At 42.3% G+C, this 23619-nt stretch overlaps 1 protein-coding gene across 18 annotated transcripts in view; it reads right to left on the bottom strand.

Annotated features, from left to right (window-relative positions):
- Positions 1-338: 338 nt before the first annotated feature.
- LOC106609245 (forkhead box protein P2) overlaps positions 339-23619 on the bottom strand; it is a 118465-nt gene continuing 95184 nt past the window's right edge. For 10 of the 18 annotated variants that reach the window (XM_014207811.2, XM_014207819.2, XM_014207807.2 and 7 more), the window contains 9 exons: positions 21389-21476; positions 19714-19797; positions 15846-16056; positions 15160-15263; positions 14921-15022; positions 12043-12164; positions 11688-11763; positions 9855-10180; positions 339-4132 (listed from right to left, as the gene is read on the bottom strand). In XM_014207811.2, the coding sequence (XP_014063286.1) occupies positions 3988-4132; positions 9855-10180; positions 11688-11763; positions 12043-12164; positions 14921-15022; positions 15160-15263; positions 15846-16056; positions 19714-19797; positions 21389-21476 (1258 nt within the window). In that variant the 3' untranslated portion in view covers positions 339-3987. The remainder of the gene's footprint in view (positions 4133-9854; positions 10181-11687; positions 11764-12042; positions 12165-14920; positions 15023-15159; positions 15264-15845; positions 16057-19713; positions 19798-21388; positions 21477-23619) is intronic. The other 8 variants (XM_014207810.2, XM_014207814.2, XM_014207825.2 and 5 more) reach the window with 3 other exon arrangements.

The raw sequence follows: 23619 nt of genomic DNA, 5'->3' as shown, positions 1-23619 counted from the left end.
GTACTTGATCAAAGGGTGGCTTGAACACGTGGCCCCTGAGCCATTACTGGTCCAGGGGGTTGGCTCCAGAGGGCTCTGCCAATGAATCCGCTTGTCCCCATCCTCTAAACAAGACTCTAGGTGCTAGAATCTGGAACAAAGCCTTGTAACATACACATTAAAATTGAATTGTTTTTTTTTCTCTCTTCTCATTCTCAGAAGTAGCACAGTCCTGAAACGTTAAAAGCGTAATGCCAGCTAGATGTTTCATGGTTGCGCCTTTGTAGAATAAAATGTATATGTGTACAAAAAAAGTAAGAACTCCCTGAAGTTGGAGGTAGACAGTTGCTTTTCAAATCCTAGTTTTGGTCCTTTATTTTAGTCAGCAGTGAAAAGCCATGAATACAGAAAATAATAACGACTGTTACAATTCTCAACCACGACCTTCTAGTGTCAGAGAATCTTTAACGCATGGACACAGTACACGGTAATGAAGGTATCAAAAATGAGTTAACCTCGATCATAAAGGAATAAAACAAAAAACATAAAATGTATTCACCAATTACATAAACATATGTGTTTGCTACAGTCCCAATTTACTGTATACATAGGGGGATCATATTCCCAATTATTAGAGAATGATAGTAGTAGAAAGTATACATGACTCAACTGCCAGACATAATGCTTCATAAAGTATGCACAGAGGTACAAGCAATAAATACACACATTAGGTTAAGCCTTACAGCTACGCAAAGCAGATGCAGAAAAAGCAGGTTTGCTATTCTTAGCGAGCAATGAGAGAACAGTAAAAAATCATGAAATTCAGAAAAGAAACACAGATTTTTTTTTTCTTCGCTTAGAAAAAAGTCTGGTAAATTTTATGGGTCCACCAACATTTTTACATAGTATGCACAGTTATCAAAATACAGACAAAATCATCCCAGAAAATCCAGACAATCCTAAAATCTAGTGGAGGAGCAGATTGCAGTTCTGGGATCTTTCTGGTATTATGTGCAAGCAACTATTTTAGACATTTTTATTTTTACAAAACCCATGCAAAATCTACAGGTAATATGCATTCTGTGGCTGACAGTTTTTTCCTTCCCAAACAGTATAGTTGAGGTACGCATTCTTATGCATTGTACTTACATTTAGGTCATCCTCCGGATCATTTGTATTTCTTATATTATTTTTATCTGTTAATGATTGTTTTCCAGTCCACCAAATTATTTTAGACATGCATTTTAAAACACAATATTCCCTTAAAGGTATTTTTACATTATCATTCTACAAATGTTTGAGGACAACCTATTACAATACTAATCTTCTTCCGTATCTGATGTTGGGAATGTAAACTGTCCGTTGAGCCATGTCCATTGAGTAAAGTGTAACAGCTCTTGTGGCATTCTAATAACTCGACGTGCAATCTGCCATTTAATTGTTCTGAATTGGTTGTGCAGAGGTAGAACCTTTTAGAAAGCCTTCATTTTTGGGGTTAAGTGGGAGAATCCTTTTTTTTTTTTTTTTTTTGAAAGACGCTGTGTCCTTATATTTGGTGTGATAAGACTATTATGAATGTTGTCTTCAAGTCATTTTGCTGACTCCATCAAAGTACATAAGGGATAAGCTTTGTTCCTGGGCCCAGCACCCTCTTGAAGTGGAACTGGCATGACTGTGTGTGTAAGGTGTGTTTGGTTATGCATGTGTGTTTGGTTATGTATGTAGTAGTGCGCTAAGCTCTAGCAGCCAACTTTTTTGGCTTGGCACAACACTTGAAAACAACATATATGCACAGTATGTTTCCATACATACGCACAAAGCAGACACACACTGATAGTTAAAATACAATACAACTCAGTCAGTTATTTGACAGTATCTGTTTTTCTGCATCTGAAGGTTACCATAACAAGGACCAGGAAAGCTGGCAGACCAAAAACACAGGACTGTGAGTGTTTGTGTGTGTGTGTGTGTGTGTGTGTGTGTGTGTGTGTGTGTGTGTGTGTGTGTGTGTGTGTGTGCCTTTGAAAGGGTTTGTGTGTGTGTCATTTCTAGAGTGTCTATCCCATAACCAGAGGCAGAATTTTGTGTAACTTTGGTTTGACTGAAAACGGAAATGACCATTAAAGCAACCCCATCCACTTTTCTAGATGACATTTATCTGACAGAAATGAAATATATTTTTTTGACAATCACTAACTTCTGTTCCTGCCACTAGAATCCCAAATGTGATATACAAGGTCCCTACCCTATACAGAATGCAGTGCAGTTAAAGATAGCTTCTCCTATGCTACCACTGACTGTATCTATATAGTTAAGAAGCTATGAATTAGACAATGAAGTATTTAAACTATAGAATAAAGCAAATATCCCTTAGAAAAGGCTTCTTTTCACCTTTGATATCCCTCTTCTACAATGGCTATATTATTTGCTTTTACGTGATAACCAAGCCACATCATTTCATATCAACTTGAAATTATGACTTATTTGGCTTTACTAGATATTTTAAATGTTTGGTTACTATGTTTTCAGTTTCGGTTTTAAACGCGGCTCTAAACAAACCGCACGGAAATCAGACATGACATATTTGACAGTCCCACTGAACATTACATATTCACTAGATTAGAGAAAACTATGACATGATGGGTAATGGAAAATCAAAAACAAAAACAAAGAAATCAAAAATCAAAAACAATCTACACAACAACACAATTTTCTGCACTTCCATTGAACACACAAATGTTCATTTTGGTCATGATCCACTTTTACAGTAGAGCTGCTTTCTACCGGTCCCTATCACATAGCCTGTAGTTACATATCACATCTCCTCTCCTCTCTCGCCCTAAACTCCAAGTGGACACTACAAGTTATCAAATTACACATCAAAATCTTTTTTCTATTTTTTTTCTTGAATCATCTTTGTACAGGGCTAAATGAAACGATCCCAGAGGTTATTTAGAAGGTAGTTTGCGGAAAGCTTCTCTTTGTACTAGTTAAAGTCACAGAAGGCTGACCAAAGAGTCTGGTGGCTTCTGTCTAAGCTATTGGCCATTGATAGTGTTGGCTTTGGTTTCTAGCTGTTGCCTGTGACTGTTTGCAGGTAGACAAAGCTTTAGAACAAGGAGGTAAAAGAGAACAGCAGAAGAAAATGCAGAAATGCATTTCTTTCCCGTATTGGTTGGTGCTTTACACAAACAGTTACGTTTTTCAAACTTAATGTCACGTTAATTACTTTTCATCACAAACAGGTTCAGACTGGAAGCCTACTTTTTTGACAGCTGCAACAGTCTTGATACCGTGCTTCTGTTACTGTTGGGAAATAGGAAATGGCATTTACAGTTGGTGGTGCCAGAAATCAGAATACAAAAAGTAGAACGCAAAAAGAAGAAAAAAAAGAAAATACTGTTTTTTTTTCGAATTTTTGCAACATACAGGCAGTGACACTAATTTCTGATACTACTCCTGTGCAAATGATGGACAGAGCAACAACGTTTGAATTGAACCAGCAATTGTTTCTAACATCAACAACTACTGTGAGGGTTTTTTGATATTCACAAAATTAAACATCTTTTTTTTGGCAGTATATGAGGCCGTTAGCTTTCTACAGAACGGGTTTCCAGACTCGTGTTTTCGTCGTTTTCCGTCCATGAGCCTCTGTGTGTGTCTGTGTGTATGTAGTGGCCAAGCCATCTTAATGAAACAGGTCTGAAAGTCGTTTTAAAAACCAGACATCTCATGCCTGTCATGTTCAGTCAGGGATCCCATAGGGCTGCAACAAAGAGTTCCTTTGGGCCTCGTCTTCCGGATGCATGCTCAATAAATACTCCAGTCCGCGGGTCGGGAGGGAGGAGAGTCAGCTATGGTCTGTTCTGTTGGTTCTGTTTGGTTCTGGGTGAGGAGTGGTTCTGGTTCTAGCAGGTTCTAGGAGGACAGCCTGTGAGGAAACAGGTAGGAGGACAGTGTGACGGAGGTGGAGGGAGGGGCCTGTAGTAGTGGGAGGGACTCCAGTAGTCACTCCAGGTCATCTGATAGGTTGCCCTCCTCCAGCTCCCGGTCGTCGTCTAGCTCTGGGCTGTGGTTGGCTGTCGTCACCAGCGACATCGGACAGTCATCGTCGTCCATGTTCAACGGCTCCTCCTTGACGTGGATCGCTTGCCTGGAAAGGAATTTATGAAATATGTTGTAAATTATTTTATACGTAAAGACACATGATATCCGAGTAGGAAATTGATACAGTTCCACCAGTGTGCCTGAGTACCATAGTCCACCCAGGTAGAAGCTACTGCTATACAGTGGTGAATGTGTGAACTCCCATACAATTAAACACAAAAACTATGATTGAAGTGAGAAGTTAGGCTGGGTTAAAATTAAAATGAGTGCCACAAACCTGGATTTCACCCATGCACTACCAAGGTGTTTGAGCACACAGCTTTGAACTAAACCTGTCTCTCTGCCTGTCCGGTGGTTGGTCAGTGAGCTGCAGACAGGGGTCTACAGTGGCAGTGAAGTCAAAGAGATCCTCTTATGAATATCTGAGTTGTTTGCGTACAAGGCTCTAGGGTATCAACTCTTCACCCTGGTCACATATTTTATCATGGTGGTATTTGTTAAAGGTAATTAGAAAGATCGTGAGGGAGAAGCCCCTCAGCACAATTAACAGGGGGTGAACCAGAAAAATAAAATGAATGAATCACTCAAATAGCCTCCCTCTTTTACAGAATGTATCCTCAATATTTATTTGTATTTTATTGAACCTTTATTTAACTAGGCAAGTCAGTTAAGAACAAATTCTTATTTACAATGACGGCCTAACCCTCCCCTAACCCGGACGACGCTGGGTTAACTGCGCGCCGCCCTATGGGACTCTCGATCAAGGCCGGTTGTGATACAGCCCGGGATCGTACCCGGGTCTGTGGTGACGCCAGCCTTAGACCGCTGCGCCACTCGATCCCCCAAAGATATTCCATATAATAAACCTACAGTATGTCTTTTTCAGAGAAAACAAAACATTTTGATGGCAATAATTAAAATCAGCCTGAATTCTCATAAATATATCAAAGCTGGCATTACGTTGCTAAACAGCACGTAACAACAACTATAGTTTATGTGAAACGATAGTTCAACATGAAACATCACTTCCACTCTAAGCAATTGCATCAACATTTTTATGACAAACATTGGAAAATGGCTTATACCCAGACATGGTTGGCCATCAAGAGTTTACTGATGACACCTGGTTGACTTAAAAAAAAAAATATATATATATATATATATATATATATATATATATATATATATATATATATATATATATATATAAAACACACTGCAGACTAAATAATGGAGAATTTCTCATCCCCTCTAGTCCCCTGGAGCAAGGGGAGTCAAGCTTTTTTTTATCTGGTTAATAGAAAGCGCAGTACGTCGTTAATATGCAGGGGCGTGCGTGTTGCTCCTCCAGAGGCAAAACCTGCAGCTAGTCTCCGCCATTAATCAGCTTCAACCCCGGCAGTTCAGTCGGACATACATGATACACGTTTTTAACTCTAAATGGATGAAAATCTTTAGCCACTGTCAATAAAGTCAGTGGGAAAACACTGAAACACCGGACCGAGTGGGGAAGTGGGGACGTTTCCCCTCCTGAACAACAGAGAGAGTATGGGCAGAAGTGTGTGGCTACTAACAAGAATAATAATGCTGTCACACACAAACAAGGCTTAACATGATCCGGGGCCCTACTCGGGGAAAGGGTTTGTGGTGCGATGATAAATCTGACAAAACCTAATTATTTTTGACACGTCAGATGCATCAGGGAATCCCTGTGGACTAAGAGGGAGAGAGAGAGAGAGAGAGAGAGAGAGAGAGAGAGAGAGAGAGAGAGAGAGAGAGAGAGAGGAGACGGAGAGAGACAGAGAGGAGACAGAGAGAGAGAGAGAGGAGACAGAGAGAGAGAGAGAGCAAGAAAAATCCTTATCAAGTACTCTCTGTATTAGAATGTGTCTGGCAGCCATCTCCTGGGTTGCCTTCATCAATGGCAGGAGGAACTTTGAATTTGAAAATAATTTTAAAAGGTACAGATTACTTTAATATTTATAGCAAAATAAATTCATATTCAGATGTGGTAGCTAGAAGGAGAAGCTTTGCCTTTCCAGGATGCTAGGCGGTGTGATGAATATTTCTGTTTCCTTCTCAACCCACACACTCAAGAGGAGAAACCAGAATAAACAGAACTCTCCCCTCCAGGTGGGAAGAGGGGATGGAACGATTCTCTGGGATTCATTTCTATACACTCTTTCTATCTGGTAACACGTTTACCGAATTGAATTTGTCGTCGTAAATAAAAACAACGAACAATATTCATATTCAGAGCTACCACTCTAATCAACAGACATATGTTTTGATATGAAGTGTTTGATATCTCTCCCAATTCATGTTTTTACAACAAAAAAACATATACAGTGCCATCAGAAAGTATTCACACCCCTTAACTTTTTCCACATTTTGTTGTGTTACAGCCTGAATTGAAAATTGGCCTACACACAACACCCCATCATTTCAAAGAGGAATAATGTTTTTAGAATTAAAAAATAAATACAAATAAAAAGCTGAAATGTCTTGAGTCAACACCTTTGTTATGGCAAGCCTAAATAAGTTCAGGAGTAAAAATGTGCTTAACAAGTCACACAATAAGTTGCATGGACTCACTCTGTGTGCAATAATAGTGTTTAACATGCTTTTGAATGGCTAGTTCATCTTTGTACCCCACACATACAATTATCTGTAAGGTCCCTCAGTCGAGCAGTGAATGTCAAACACAGATTCAACCACAAAGACCAGGGAGGTTTTCCAATGCCTCAAAGAAGGGATATTGGTAGATGGGTATTTAAAAAAGCAGACATTGAATATCCCTTTGAGCATGGTGAAGTTATTAATTCAACTTTGGATGGTGTAACAATACACCCAGTCATTACAAAGATACAGGCGTCCTTCCTAACTTAGTTGTCGGAGAGGAACGAAACCGCTCAGGGATTTCACCATGAATGTGCGAAAGAAATTAACTTTATGTCCTGAATACAAAGCGTAATGTTTGGAGCAAATCCAACACATCACTAAGTACCGCTCTTCATATTCAATCATGGTGGTGGCTGCATCATGTTATGGGTATGCTTGTCATCGGCAAGGACTAGGGAGTGTTTTAGGATAAAAAGAAACGGAATAGAGCTAAGCACAGGCAAAATATTCTTCCACTTTGACATTACAGAGTAATTTGTGTAGATCGTTGACAAGAAATGACAATGAAATCAATTTTAATCCCTCCTGGTAACACAACAAAATGTGGAAAAAGTCAAGGGGTGTGAATACTTTCTGAAGTATATTGAAATCCTTGGGGATCTCCCTCAAGCTTTGTAATAAATCATTTGTATTTAACATGTTACAACAAACATGCTACATTGACGATATTCATCTTAACGGGAGACAAATGAGGCAGGACCAGATGGTGGTCAGTAGCACAGCCATTTTTTTATAAAAAAATACAAATGAAAATGTAAACTTTATTTAACTAGGCAAGTCAATTAAGAACACATTTTTATTTACAATAACGGCCTACCCCGGCCAAACCCGGACGACGCTGGGCCAATTGTGCGCCGCACTATGGGACTCCCAATCACGGCCGGATGTGATACAGCCATTAGACACCCAGCAGCACAACCCTTTCTCCTCATCATCACAGGCATAGCTCATAGCTTTCATTTGTATTCATTATAAACCACTAACATCCTTGTGTGGTTGGAGAATGAAAAAAAGAAAGGAGAAAAATGATTAGTCCTCGTTGTGGCTTTACACTGTATTAGAGAACCATTGGATGAGTCATTTATACGTTAATGGCTAGCTGGCATTATGAAGTCTGGACTAAATGCCTAGGCTCTGTGTCTGATAAATACCAGCTATGTGTGTGTGTGAAGTTCGTGTGTGTGTGTGTGTGTGTGTGTTGTGTGTGTGTGTGTGGTTCATAAGTGCATCTTGGACAGAGACTCATCACCATCACTGGCAGATTATGATCACTGGTAATCACGCTCTGTATGAGGCATGGCAGGGATGCAAATAACATCATTAGCTATGTGTCGTATGGTAACGAGGGGCGGGGGACGATCAGAGGACAGAGTGACACACATGATAGCATCTGAACATGGATCATTTACGGTTATCAAGGAGTGCGGAGTGATATACAGTAAATACAACAACTTTATGGCCTTACATAACAATGCAACATAAAAAACAAAGGATTTTGGGTCAATTTTTTCACAAATTTTACAATGTGATACTGTGGTCAATATGCGTACATTTTTGAAAGTCTAAATCTCTTTTATTCAAAGTGAAACGGTTTTTACTGAAGTCCTTAAGCAGCATCCTACTGTACTGTAATTCTAGCTAGCACATCTAGTTCCTGTCTTTTTTAGTCTTTTCTTCCTCTTAAGCATACCCTTGAGGGGACACACACACACATAAATGGTAACATGCCTGGAGCTATCTGAGGCGCTGTTTGGCTGATAGCATTAACCTCCAGAAGTGGGGGAAAAAGGTTTGTCTAATTGTTCGATTCACTTGGTTTCTGAAGTTTCCCTGCTCTCTCCTGAGGACCGGCTGGTACGCCGTGTACTCTTTAGTTAGTGTTACTCTCCCTTCATTATTAAGTGCATCCCAGAGAACCCACTCATAAAAACACATTTCTTCCATTTTGAGGATGTTGCGGCCGTGTAAAGGCGGAGAGCGGTAGTGGAGGCAGCCTCCACAGCACCCCCTCGCACTGAGGCGAGGCCGTCTGAGAGAGAGTCTCCTGTTCTGTCCGTTATTAAAAGTTAAACAGCCTGGGGGAGTGGATACACAGGGATTCTGTCTGGCACTGCAGATATGCCCCACTTAGCCCCCCCCCCCCCCACACTCTGGCCCATTTCCGAAAGGAATAAACACATCCAAACAAATTAATGTATGGGTTCGGCCAGTTCCTCTCAGAAAAGTCAGTCCCCTTCTTCGATACGGAACTGGCTTAATTCCCGGTGCTACTCCAGAGATGGCTAGCAAGTTAGCTACTGTGGCTGGGCTTGCATCATTGATTTCAAATGGGGGGGCGGGGTGAGGAAGTGTGTGGGGGATGGAGGAAGTAGTAGCTTCACATACAGCGCCCTTGGTGCTCCATTTCCTATCTTTGGCTAGGTAAACATGGACTACAGTGACACGTGTGACATCACTGGTTAGAGGGAGAGCACATTTGTAACATACACATTCCTGAAATCCACATGACATACATTTTTAATGGCCCTCTTTCTCTCTCTGGGCTCCATTAAAAAAGATAGAGAAGGCAAAGATTTTTAAGTAATTAATGATACAGTTAGCTGCTAAATATTAATATGGACGGTCTTGAATAAAATATGACATCTAAACCCCTACAATGCAGACATTGGAGTAATTCAACCCGAATGTGTAATTATCTTCTTTTTATAGGTTATAACTGTTACGACTGACAGCCATGTATGTAAAGCTCACCTCAGGTGTGGCATAATGTGTCGTTGAAATGTATTTGAACCGCCAAAATACGCTGTTAATTTAGTACTAAAATCAAATTAGTCCCCAAAAACCTCCCACTATGTTATAATCTAGTAAAGACTATTAACAAGCTACGATGCTAACAAAAGACAGCTATGGGGTGAGTGGGGATCCACTGTGGCTACTGTATCATCTGGTACATGGAACGGAGGGGGAGGTCTGTCACCAACTCTCTCTCTGTGTTACAGTGAACACACTGAGGTAGGTGTGTGTGCATGCGTTAATGCGTGTGTGCGTGCATCGCCACCAACGAGAAGCCACTGAGTGCTACTTACATGTGTGCCTGTGGGGAGTATCCTCCAGGGCTGCTGTGGCCGTTGGTGTCCAGGTGATCCAGCGATCCATTCAAGTCGGACTGGAGCAGGCTTGGGGGGCTGCTTCCCATCATTCCTGGGGGGCTGCCACCCATCAACCCATGGGGGCTCCCGCCCATGAATCCATGTGGGCTACCACCCATCAATCCATGGGGGCTACCGCCGAGCATACCAGGGGGGCTCCCGCCCATTAGACCAGGAGGACTGCCTCCCATCAAGCCAGACGAACTGCTGTTCATCAGACCAGGGTTCCCCAGCAGAGGCAGGGAGGTCTCAGCCAGCGCCGCCTGGGAGGGAGGGAGGGAGGGAGGGAGGGAGGCAGGGAGGGAGGGAGGGAGGGAGGGAGGGAGGGAGGGAGGGAGGGAGGGAGGGAGGGAGGGAGGGAGGGAGGGAGGGAGGGAGGGAGGGAGGGAGGGAGGGAGGGAGGGAGGGAGGGAGAGGAAGGGGAGAGGGAGGAAAAGAATGGGAGAGAAAAGGGGGAGGTTGATAGAGAGAGGGGGAGGGAGTGAGCGAAGGGAGAAAAAGGAAGAGAGAGAGAGAGAGAGAGAGAGAGAGAGAGAGAGAGAGAGAGAGAGAGAGAGAAAGTGATGGAAGTTAGAGACAAAAGGGTATTCAGATTATAGGCCATCATTGGGATAAACCTCACACTTAAAAGAAAATTCCACACAAAATCTATCTTTTCGTATTTGTTTCAATAGATGTAGATATTGTCCCAAAATGTTTTGCATGTCAGCAATCAAATTTCAAGATATATCACTTTCAAAATACAGATAATACTAGTAAAGACTGCTAACAATCTATTATGCTAACAAAAACAGCGATGGGGAGCTGTATTTTGAAAGTTATATATCTTGAAATTTGATTGCTGACATGCAAAACATTTTTGGGACTATATCAACAATGAACTAATGAAACAAATACCAAAAGAGAGTTTTTGGGTGGAGTTTTCCTTTAAGACAATTACTGGTTGCTTTCTAGAGGCTGTAAATGACTAATGATTGGATAGTTTGCAACCATCGCTGGACAGTTTTCACTGATGGTTTATTCGACTTAATATAACTCCACACAGTGAAAGATTTTTGATGTCACTGATATCACCATGTTGGCTTTCGATGACTATTAAACAGACCAAAAAACGTTACCTCCAACATAAGATAGAACTCTTAACACTTTTGCCTCCTGCGCATTCAAGTTATATTTACGATTAAAATTGTACGTTTTGGCTATGAGCACCTTGCTGGCTGGCCCGACAGTATGAAGCCAAATCATTTATGACAGCTTGGATAAATATTAATGCAAATGCATTTGCATTTTCTGCGGCTGCTATCAATCTGAGCCTGTATTCAAGCTGGAGAGAGAGAAAGAGCTGGTTCCTGCACTAGCCACAGGGTGGCCTCCATTCTCACTGATCTCAACCAGACAGACGGAGAGAGAAGGAGAGAGATGGAGGGAGGGAGGGAGGGAGGGAGGGAGGGAGGGAGGGAGGGAGGGAGGGAGGGAGGGAGAGCGAGGAGGGAGGGAGGGAGGGAGGGAGAGCGAGGAGGGCGAGAGGGAGGAGAGTGAGACCCTCCACTCAACTTTAGCCACTTTCTTCTGCATCTCCCTTGCTGACTATGAACACACAATACAGTAGGCTGAGGTCTTAAGAACTACTTCCATTTAACCACATAGAAACCACACACATAGACAGCTGTAGGCTATAGTACCCATAATACAATGGAGGGGAATCAAGTCACATTTTGTCTAGCGTACAGGATCTGACAGAGCACTCGCAGGTTAATACTGGGTGTTTACCTGTAAGCTGGCATTTAAAGCAGCTCCATAGCCCAGGCTGGAGGGAAGGTTCTTCACAAGCGTCGGGCTTCTACACCAGGAAACACAAATACACAAAACAGTTTGAAATAAACATTCTTATTTTTACAAAATGGCATATTCCAACATAAAAAAATAAATATCTAACATCATTGTAAAATACCTATTTCTCCTAATAGCTGTGACATTAAATCACTTTAGAATGAACGGCAGCCCTTGAACAGACACCATATACTGTACTACAGTGATATTTAAAAATGGCTGATTATTAGTGGTAATACGGTACAGGCCCTAGGACTAGGTGGGGAGTTAGAGTGACAGTTCTGCTCTAACGTACCCTGTTATCTTCTGAGACCTGCGTTTCTGGTACTCCATCTCATCCACCGTCCACACGGCCCCCTTCACGTTCTCCACACGCACAAAGCACTTGTGCAGACTGAGGTTGTGGCGAACGGCGTTCTACAGATGGAAACAAGGAGAGAAAGGTCATGGAAAGAGTCCATTTTTTCCCCCTCTTTTTTATTATCCACCTAAGAAAGGAAGGAAAGAAACGAAGGGAAATAGATTTTTTTTTGTTGAAATTCTTAACGTTCACGCACCATTGATTTAATTAGTAAAAGTGAGCGAGTACGAATGCACTTACAAGTCACACACAGTACATATCAATCAGAGTAAGTAGGCTGAAAGGAGGTAATCAGCATAGCGAATGGCTTTTGGTGACAGAAGTGGTAATGCTGTGGTGATAATGGTGATGTCAGTAGCAAGCAGCAGCAGCAGGCCTCAACCCTCTGCTCTAGTCTTAATGACAGTATCTTAAGAAGATGACACTATCACAGATTTGAGGCCCTTCCCATCCGGTGGCTAACCGCTAACCCGGTGATAATATGAGGTGTGGAGGATAAGAGGAGGGTTGGTGTGAGGTGGTTTTGGAGTAGGCTGACAAGGATTACATTTTACATTTTAGTCATTTAGCAGATGCTCTTATCCAGAGCGACTTACAGTAGTGAATGCATACATTTCATATATTATTATTTTATTTTGTACTGGCCCCCCGTGGGAATCGAACCCACAACCCTGGCGTTGCACACACCATGCTGGCGTTGCAAACACCATGCTCTACCAGCTGAGCCACAGGGAAGACCCGGATGTCTACTATATCGAAATATTCTGTGCATGGAGTCAAACGAATAATCAGATCTCGACACCTTTTTGTTGTAATATTGTCACATATCCTTAAAGCAAAGTGTTGCTATCAAAATGACCTGAGCTATGCATGCGTTAACACATGTATGCATTACTGCATGTATACGCAAACATGAAACATATACAAAAAAAGAAAATCAACAAAAGAAATACAATATTCTATCCCAACATTCCAGATAAATCATAATCAAAACATGCATCAAAAAGCCTACAAATAATAACTTTTTCTTTAATATCGCCGCTTTCACGTGCATTCATTTTCCCAACGAGGTATACCGTTTTTTCCCTTTAAGAAAAGAGATTCTCTAAAGAAAAGAAGAAAAAAACAGCCCATAAGCAGATCTTCGCATCTGACCTGAAAATCCCAGGATTTGATTGATCTTAATGCCCATGGCTTTTGAATATGATCATTTTAATATTAATGAGAAAATGAGCAGTTTTATTATGCATGCTATACAGTTAGATCTAATAAGCTGCTGGGGAGTGAGGAGCAGAGTGGAGGCGGGATCCTCCAGTCTCAGAGCTGATGAGACCAAGCTCAAATATTAAATCACCTTTCATTTCTTTTTTTTCTCTCTTTTTTTTTAAGTTCTCTCAGTTAATCAAATGACAAGCCCGTCACAGATCATCCCTCTAACGCCTTACAAAAGAAATGTGGGAGCTCAAAATGTAAATATATCACCTAGGTTATTGTGAAAGAGAGAGGGACTGAGCTATTTCTAATGCCCATTGTGCCCACTTCTCTATATCATGACCGGGCCACGAAAAATATAAAGTGTGTGTGTCAGAGAGAGAGAGAGACAGAGAGAGAGAGAGTGTGTGTAATGTGTGTGCTGGTTAATGACCAGTTAGTGATAAAACAATTGACTAAACAAGTAAAAAAAAACACACAGTACTGTGTGACAATCCGGAAGAGTCCGGAGTCTTTTGCAGCACACCCTTGTGGATCAGTAATCACACGCCGACATCATTTGCATCCCAAATCCAAATTAATTCACTTTGCTAAACCTAGTGCTCTGATATGCTTTGCATGCTGATGAGAGGTGGATGTACCCTGATCCCCCCCCACATCCTCTCCTTGTCCTGAGTATCCACAATGGCCACTGGCTCTTACTGGCTAACGAATTATGCTTAAGGTGGGTGAGAATAAAACACTGATACATGTAGTGTTGGGGTAGAGGGAGGGAATATACTTATCAGCAACACACACACATTTCCCCCCAAAAACAGATGCATCAAGAAGACATTTTTAACTGTGTTGGAGAGGCAGGCAATGAAAGTTGTATAGGACATAGATACAAATGAGTCCTTTTGTCCTGGTAAATGAAGTGTGTTCTCTCCCTGACAGGCTAATTCTCACTTTGGGTCTCCTTTAGTTCCGGCTGAACGGCCATAACCCCTCAGTCGGACACGCGGCCACCAGCCCGCCACTATGAGCTATGGTGTGTGTATAGGAGCACACGGGCCAGACACTAAACACAAAACCCCCTGCCACAGCCCCAGCCTCCCTAGGCAAACAGCCATCTTTCAGACTAATTAACCAATGATATGCAAGAGAGGCTGGGTGGGTGTGGGAGGAGGGATGGAGAGGGAGAAAGAGGAAGAGAGAGAGGAGAGAAAGATAGAGAAAGAGGAACGCGAGATAGATGTAGAGTGAGGGGAGGGACAGGAGGAGAAGTAATATGGTGCATGGTAACAAAAGGTGCTGATGATTGAGTGGCTGTATTGTAATTAGCGTGCCAGGCCCCCACTCCTCCCCACTGCACCAAATTAGAAAACGATATCAGAGGCAGAATTATTCTTTCACTTGTCATCTGAGAGAAAGAGGTTGGAAAAATTCACTCTATTCAAGAGGTCAGGTTAAAGAGAGGGGAGTGGGATGCTAATCTGTTGGTGTCAAGTAAATAAATGTTCCTCCAAGCTTTTCTTACTGCAGGTATGGCACAAAGAGATGTCTCTAAATGAGGAAGTAGTGTACTCTAAGGCTGTAAGAGTAGGTTCAGGGTAGGTACCTTCCAAGTAGCTGCGTTGCGTCTGAAGTAAGCGAATGTGCGCGTGAACCAGCTGTAGATTTCATTAAGCGTTAACTGCATGTCGCCCGACTCCATGATACCCTGAAATGAGATGACATCAAATAATGGTTTACTAACTAGGCAGCATGACACACACTCTCAGAGCTGCCTGCGATTCAAGCAGCAATTAATTTAAATCTAATCAGGCAAAGTTAATTCATTTTTTTTCTCCCACTCACCTGCCTTATGAGGGTTGCATAAGTAAATGGCGGTCTGACATCGGCATTCTTATAAAACTCATAGTTTGGGGCGATCTCTGGAAAAATAAATACTGTGTCACCACCTGAAATAATTGGTAAATTTTATTCCTCAAGGTATTGGAATTAGTTCAGGGTTTCATCAAATTAAAAGCGGGAGAGAAAGAGAAGAGAAGAGGGAGGGCAGCACACATCAAATCAGCATTTTCCATGTCTAACAAAATATCATTTATATTAATCTCTCTCATGAGAATTCTTAAACACTAACGCATCCATATGAAATTAGATCAATGTAGATATTTTGTATGAACATTAATCATTCATGCATATTTTATACTAAATACCAGAGTAAATATAAACATCAAAGACAGATGCAAAGAGCTTAATACATAGAACATCTTAACGTTCGAACTTAATTAACATTCATGTTATAATTACGCTCAGAAAAAGTTCTGGTGTATTTACATATAGATTGATTATACAGAGGCTTTTTCCCCCCCTTTTAAATCTAACATTCCATATTGGAATAAACACTGTGTTGTTGTACAACAACAACTATTGGTGACAATGCATTGAAAGTCCAACACAGTATTCAACTAAATTAAATAATCCCAACTTTATTAATGATCATAACTCTAGGTGACTGGGCTTAGTGTAGAGGTTCTTACCTGAAGACAGTTGCATGGAGTACTTGTCGGAGTGACGTCTGCGCATGGCGCCCATGCTGGGGACGTTGGCGGCGCTGAGCAGGGAGGGCACCTGGGGCACCTGGGACATGGGTGTCACGGGGGCGCTGGGCGTGGTGGGGGTCTGAGGTACGTTCGGAGGGGACACCGACAGCAGGTTCTTCGACATGGTGACGCTCGATACCAAGTTCAGCTGAGTAAGGAGGAAAGGAGTGAGGGAGCGAGGAAAGGAAGGAGAGGGAGTGAAGGAGGGTGAGACAGGGTGGAGTGAAACAGGGAGAGAGAGAAAGGGGGGAGGAAGAGAGAACATGGGAAAGAGAGCGAGGGAGAGAAAGACAGAGAGAAATATGATTGAGGGCGAGAAGAAGGAAGTACAGCCAGGAGAGAGGGAGGGAGAAAGAAAGACGGTTTTACATTAGAAGGGGCTCTCTGACAAATGAGAGTGGATTCGCTCTACAGTTCTACAGCTGCGGTTCCACTAATAAGCTGCGTTAGAGGAAGCAGCCAATCTCCACTAATTAAAGGATACAATTGTATCATAAGAATTCTTATTCGAGCACGCTGTTAAAGATGATCTCATGATCAGCCCTCCGTGTTATCCCAACCACCATCTCTAGCCCACATAGAGACAACTCACTATGTAGTGTGTACTAAACTGTGGTAGGGAGAGAGCCAGAGACAGCCACCTCCACCACCTGGCTACAGATGGCTACAGCTGGCCGGGCCACAGCACAGGCAACCCTGACCTTTCCTGGATACAAAACAAAAGCGATGCGCCTGGTGGCCGCGGCTTCTTTCCTCTTTGAAACCCGACCAGAGAGTGTCACTTTACCGCGCCGCTAATGCTAACTGAAACCCATCACTAATCCACAGGGCTTTTCTCCCTCTTTTTTTGTATTTATTTTTTACTTGGGCTCATGTGATGTGATTGTAGGGGTTCCAACCAACCGAGTGGAAATTTCCACCCTGACCTTTGCGTCTCTGTGCTAATTTAGGTGGAATGGAAATGACATCATTACATATTCAAACCAAATTGGCTTAATTGCGAATGGGGCGAGTGGAATGCTTGTGAACATTGTGAATTAAAAGTCTATGGAGATCACTTTGAAAGGGGAGCAGGGTTGTAAGAGAGAGAGAGAGAGCGAGAGGCCTCAACAATAATTTGCGACAGCATGTGTTGATAAAGGCAATGAGATGCCAGGTTGGAAAGACTATGGTGCATCTATGGTTTTCAGCTGATCATTATAGCACCACTTAAAGCTAATGAGCTGATTCTGGGAGGGACTGTCTGGGCTGAGATGACAGTATGGCCTGTACTGACATCAGTACTTCTGTATCTCAGTTGGTAGAGAATGGTGCTTGCAACGGCAGGATAGTGGGTTTGATTCCCGGGAACACCCGTAAAAAAAAAATATGGCTGCAAAGTCGCTTTGGATAGAAGCCTCTGCTAAGCGACATATATCGTTATGTATTACATCAACTCAAACTAGTCAGAAGAGAGAAGAACTTTCCATAGGACTGCAGAGTTACTGCATAGGCTAGCTGTGGCCTTAGTACAAGTTTACTCTACTGCACAGTGGAAGGAGGAATGAATCTAAGACTGACGAGTTTAAGTTTCAAAAACATGCACATCAGCTGACTTTTTTAAAGGTGAAAAATATCACTGTAGAACACAGTACAGCCAGTAAACTAGCATGACAATTGAAAAGGAAAATGTATAACAGCTTTACAAAACAGTGTGTTGGATGTGTATAATACAGAAATCTCCATATAATTCATAACAGGTCAAGGCACCAAACCAACCAGGTCTTTAAAGTGTGTTCCTACTTAATCCCCCATTCATTCACAGCATCAGACACACACGCGCGCACGCGCGCATGCGCGCACACACAACCCCAGCTACACTGTGAACAGTCATTATGTGTTACATGTTCAACACAGGGACCCACAAAGGGTTTGGATACGCTGTCAAACACAGCAAAAATGCACTCCATAATAAATCCTATCAAGTGTGTGTGTGTGTGTGTGTGTGTGTGTGTGTGTGTGTGTGTGTGTGTGTGTGTGTGTGTGTGTGTGTGTGTGTGTGTGTGTGTGTGTGTAATCACATGTATATTTATAGTGTTAAGATTCCCCCTTCTTTTTTCCCCCTCCTCTCCCCCACCAGGTACGGCAACAAGCGTAACATGTTTGCAGGCATACAATCCTAGTATTTGCAAAATGGAATTTATTAAAGCCCTAACTGAGAGGGAGAGTGAATGAGAGGCAGGGATGAGCACTTTGCCACCTCTCTGCTCATCTGAATATATATATTCAAGGTTGGGTCTGGGAGAGAGAGAGAAAAAAAACTCATTATTCAGGGACCTGCAGCCTTGGTAACTTTGATTTTCATCCATCCATGGCATGGCCAAAAGGTAACATTTAATGAAGTGCCATTCAGAGAGTAAATGGGGTCATATAATAGACAGTGCGCCCAGCGCGAGGAACACCTTGTGTTGGGCTACTGATAGCTGTTAAGGGTTGCAGTGATGAACCAACAAGACTCATTTCAGCAGCCGGCAATAAATTCACAGTATTAATATTTATCAGATATGTGGGCTGTTTCAACCCCAGCCATGTTCGGGCTGTAAACCCATGCTATGATGATATCTATTACCCCTCCTATTGCGGTGGAACTATGCATTTTTCACATATAACACGTATTATACACATGTAGTCATTTTCACATGCCAAAATCTACAGTATAACTATGCTCCTCTCTAGTTCTCCAAAGGGGGGAGCCTTAAAACTGAAGCTGGGAGAGTTTGTTCATTTAAGGATCTCTGTATGAATTACCCAGCATCAAATGCAATTAGCAGTTCTTTCATGTGCGGTTTATGTAATGCAATACTTCATTAACATTATTCATTCATATGCAGTCTTGGATTACAGTCCTGAACATTCTTTATTAGACTAGATGTAACAAAGCTGCTGGAGTTTTGAAAAAAAAAAAAAAAAAGGGGGAAAAAAAATGATTGAATAATAAATTGGAGGAAAGCAGACGATTCCTGACGGGTTTGCAGGATAATTATTCTATCTTGTGATTCTACTTTATACGATGGGAGGTGATGAGCAGGAACATTATCCCATTGAAATTAGGCACTTACTAAGCAGCAGCAACATACTAACAATGTTTCTACTCTCATTTGTTTTTTAACTGCTTTAAAATTGAGGTAAATAATACTAACAAATATTATGCATTGTTTTTGCAAATGTAATATTTAAAATTGTGTGTATAATTAAATATATTTGCATTGTGAGTGTATCCATATTCAATGCAAATATATATTAAAGTGAAATAGTGTCAAATAGACTTTAGGCAATTTTTGCCCATATTTGTAGGATTTTGTATCCATTTTAGGCCCATTTTATTGCATACTTATTACTGGGCTATTTCATTGCTCATCATCTTTACCAGTACAGCTATCAGTCGAGGTGTTTGTTGTCCGAATGAAACATCTTCTCATTTCTCTCACTCGACTTTAAGTGCTGCTTTGGACTGTGGTGCTAAGCAGCTATTGCGTTGCTAACAGGTTGTTTTGACCATTATATCTATCACAATGAAATGGCCCCAGCATTTTGGCAAAGGACTCAAGCCTGTGATTTAATACACGCCTGGCTCTATTGTCCTCTCTGTCATAGACTGAGCTGTATCTGATGGGAGATGTTTAACCTGGTATTGCCTTTCCATCCCACTATCATCCCTCTATCCCTCCATCCATTTTAACTGCTGACGGTTAAACTGTTTCATTTCATCTGCTGGGGCTCATTCAGCCAAACCCTGTTTACTGTATATAGAGCAATATGCACTCACAGGTTTTGGAGATGGCTTGGGCTCCGAGGGCCGCATGTGCAAGTGGGCCATCATCGCCTGAAGACGCTCACGTTCTTTAGAAAGCTGTTAGCGGAGAGAGGGAGAGAAAATAAAACAGTTTTAGAAATGAGCGATTTTCCCCAGACTGCAACAGTAATACATCTTGTTATCGAGCTTGTCTCTCTTGTAATGAATCCTGCATATGCCCTGTCTGGGGCTCCTAGCTAAGTCTGCCTTGAAGACACAGACTTAAACCAAACCAGCGGAGGAGAGGAAGAGGAGAAGAGAAGAGACAAAATATTTCTGCTGCTGGTGGTGGTGTCGGGCAAGGGGGAGTTAGTGCGAAGAGGTCAGGGAAAACAAATAGCGCTTCATCTTTTTGTCAATAGCAGAATTTAGGTCACGGATGCTTTGACAGCAACAAGCTACTCAGGCTCTAAATTAGAGGGTCCTGAGTGCCTCCTCAAAGTCCTGTGGACACTGTTAGAGAGATGGACTCTAGCCAACAGCTGCCAAGAGGTGAAGGGGTCCTCCAAACAGAGTGCCCGCCAGGCCCGCCTCCACGCTCCCCCCTGTTCCCTTGGAGGTCCAGTTAGTGGCCCTGCGATCTGCTATCATCAATCTAACTCACTGGGAGTGACAGGGACCAGGCAGTGTGAACAGACCGAACTCCACTCCTCCTGCGCTAGCTACAACTCCAAGACAGAGGCAGCAGCATCCAGCAACACTGGACTAGACTGAACTGGGCCTTATTACCAGTGACGGCTCTCAGGGATGGAGTGAAGGGAAAAAAAGGAGGAGAGGAAGGACATAAAACAGCACACGCCGACTGGTAATTGGTCACACTGTAAACACGTGGTTCGGTGGCTTTGGGTGTCAGCAACAAACAAAAAAGAAAAGAAAGAAAAACCCAATACTTTTTCGTTTTCTTTTGCATATAAACAAGAATTATTCTTTTTTGTTGTTGTTCTAAGACCCTCCTAAACCCCAACAACATAAATACTAAATGTTTGTCGGAGTGGAAAAAAACTTTAAAGTGGAAGGCATGGGCAGCATTCAGACCAGCATCAAGCCAGCTTAGTGTGTGAGAGCGAGAGAGAGGGCGAGAGAGAGGGAGAGAGTGTGTGGGAACTTGGAACTGGAAGAGCATGTCTGTTTGCCCATGCTACCCCGGGCCTAAAAGCAGGCCTGACCGTCAGTACCACAGTGTAAATCCAGTACAGAAAATAGACAGCTGTGGTGTAAATCCAGTGCAATGTGGGAATGGCGTGGATGCTGAGTAATAATGTCGTTCAATCACCGGACTCATTATCTCGGCAGCGTGACACGCTAATAAGGTCACGCTCCACCTACTAAAAATAGTTCCCTTCTTCAGAACATTTTTTCAGGTGCAAAGTGCATTTAATTAACATGCAGGGAAAGGGGAGAGATGCACTCCGTTATTAATTGGAAAGGAGAGAAAATAAGCACATTCTTAATTCAATTAAAACAGTCACAATGGGTTTGGTGCGGGCCCAAAGATTCCTTTGTTTAGGTCTCGGTATATAAGCTTCTGTTAGGTGTGCTTGTGTCCACCTCTTAGTGTGCTGCATTTTGGTCTAGTCGGCCACACAAACAGGCAGGTAGAAAATAATTAGAAATCAATGACAATGTAATAATGCTAAAAGAGCCGTGCCTGTATCTCTAGCTGCTGTACCACCTGCATCTGGACTCGACACTGGGCCGTGCTCCTGTCGTCTAGAGCATGCTCATTGTTAAGGTGCCTGGAGACAGGGAGAGAGAGAGAGAGAGAGAGAGAGAGGGAGAGAGAGAGAGAAAGAGACAGGGAGAGAGGGAGAGAGAGAGACAGGGAGAGAGAGAGAGAGAGAGAGGGGAGAGAGAGAGAGAGAGAGAGGGGGGAGAGAGAGAGAGAGGGGGAGAGAGAGAGAGAGAGACAGGGAGAGAGAGAGAGAAAGAGAGAGAGAGAGAGAGAGAGAGAGAGAGAGAGAGAGAGAGAGAGAGAGAGAGAGAGAGAGAGAGGGAGAGAGACAGGGAGAGAGAGAGAGGGGGAGAGAGACAGGGAGAGAGACAGGGAGAGAGAGAGAGAGGGGGCGAGAGACAGGGAGAGAGACAGGGAGAGAGAGAGAGAGAGAGAGGGGGAGAGAGACAGGGAGAGAGACAGGGAAAGCGACAGGGAGAGAGAGAGACAGGGAGAGAGAGAGAGAGAGAGAGAGAGAGAGAGAGAGAGAGAGGGAGGGAGGGAGGGAGGGAGGGAGAAGTCGTTAATGATGTTAAATGCATACAAATTCACAAAATCAGGCATTTTAATATAAATTATTCAAATGCAAAAATGTGATAATTTATTGTGATAATTTATTAAATTATGTATTGTCATAAATTATTATTATTATTATGATGTTGTTTTTGTTGTCAACATCATTCTGAAATGATATGTAATACTAGTGCATGTTGTTCTGATATAAAACAGTGAAAGCATCTCCAATATGACTCCAGCAGCATATCTTCCATGACAATAGGCCCTCTGTAGTGTGGATGGGAGTCAGTGACTACCCAGAGCACTAGTCTATAGAGGATAAAAGACCCTGCTCTGGCACAATGGGTTTGTCTCCAATTCATTTACAGAAAACAATAAAGGCAATTTAACGTTGAGTAACGTTTAAAAAAACGCTCCCCTGCCAAAGTGGGCATTTATTCAGCGGCAGACTTATTAAATGTATCTCCTTCATTAGAATATATTTCTAAAAAAGCAGACAGCCATAACAGTTGATGACGGTTCGTCTTGATTGGATTTTGTCTGCAGGACACAAAAGAACCTCACCATTAAAATAGACCTTTATTCCCTGCACCGCGCTACAAAGGCGAAAAAGGTTTTTTAAAGTGTTGTGATGTTCGGTAATGAGCCTCTATCTGAATTATCATTGGTGACAAACTCACAAAGCGGGCTTTGAGAAGACATGGTTATGAAATGCCAGAGCTGCCACTTTCTTTCCTGTAATTATAGGTTAGCTTGCAGACCCTTCAATGATCATTTACAGCACTGCCTCCAGTGCATTAGTGGGAGCTTAAATCGCTCTCTCTGACACACACACGCACACCACACACACATATACACACACACACACACACACAAGTTCCACCATATATTATATTTTATAGTCTTTTTCTATTTACTGTTTAACAGCAAAGTGCTAAACAATACAAACTTATTCACCAGCCTGCCTTAGTTTGACAATCACTGCCTTAGTTTGTAATCACAATCGCCCAGTACCTTTCAATTATGGCCGGGCACATTTAAAACCATTCCAATTTCATTCCCGTTTTATGCTTTTGTAACCATTTCAGGTCTAATGCTCAGATATGTTCCATTATAAATCAGGAATGAGATAGCATTGAAAGGAGGGGGAGAGGCTGGACTGGTGGGTTTCTCCAGCCCGTGTCTAATTGCTGTTTCAGAATGCGCATGCAAAGGGGCATTTCATTAATCATTTAATCACGTCCCTCGCAGGAAGAGGGAACTAATGCTGCAAATACCCTTTTCATTTCAATGCTCATAATGCTATCTTATGCACTTGATGTATGGCGTGTGTCATAAATTACAGCTACTTCAAAAGCACCAAGTGGGCTGGCCCACTATCCCTGAAGATCCTTCATTACCAAATACAAAAAAAATAAAAAATCTTTATTAAGTTTCCCTCTCATCGACAGACAAGCATCCTGTGTTTTTTTTTGTCTCTCCTGTTGGAGGGGGGAGGTTGTGAATTAGCTGCAGAAGGCCTCTCGATATTCCTCCGACCATTCTTTTTCTTCAAATGATCCCTTTTTTTGTCTTCCTCTTCTTCTCCCGCTGGCCAGTTAGCAAGGCGGTTACAAACAGATTACGGCCTGCATATGAAATATTCAAATGGC

This window comes from Salmo salar, chromosome ssa07 (genome assembly GCF_905237065.1).
Source record: "Salmo salar chromosome ssa07, Ssal_v3.1, whole genome shotgun sequence".
NCBI classification, from domain to species: Eukaryota; Metazoa; Chordata; class Actinopteri; order Salmoniformes; family Salmonidae; genus Salmo; species Salmo salar.
Note: the sequence above shows the minus strand (reverse complement) of the source record. Positions and strands in the feature narration are given on the sequence as shown.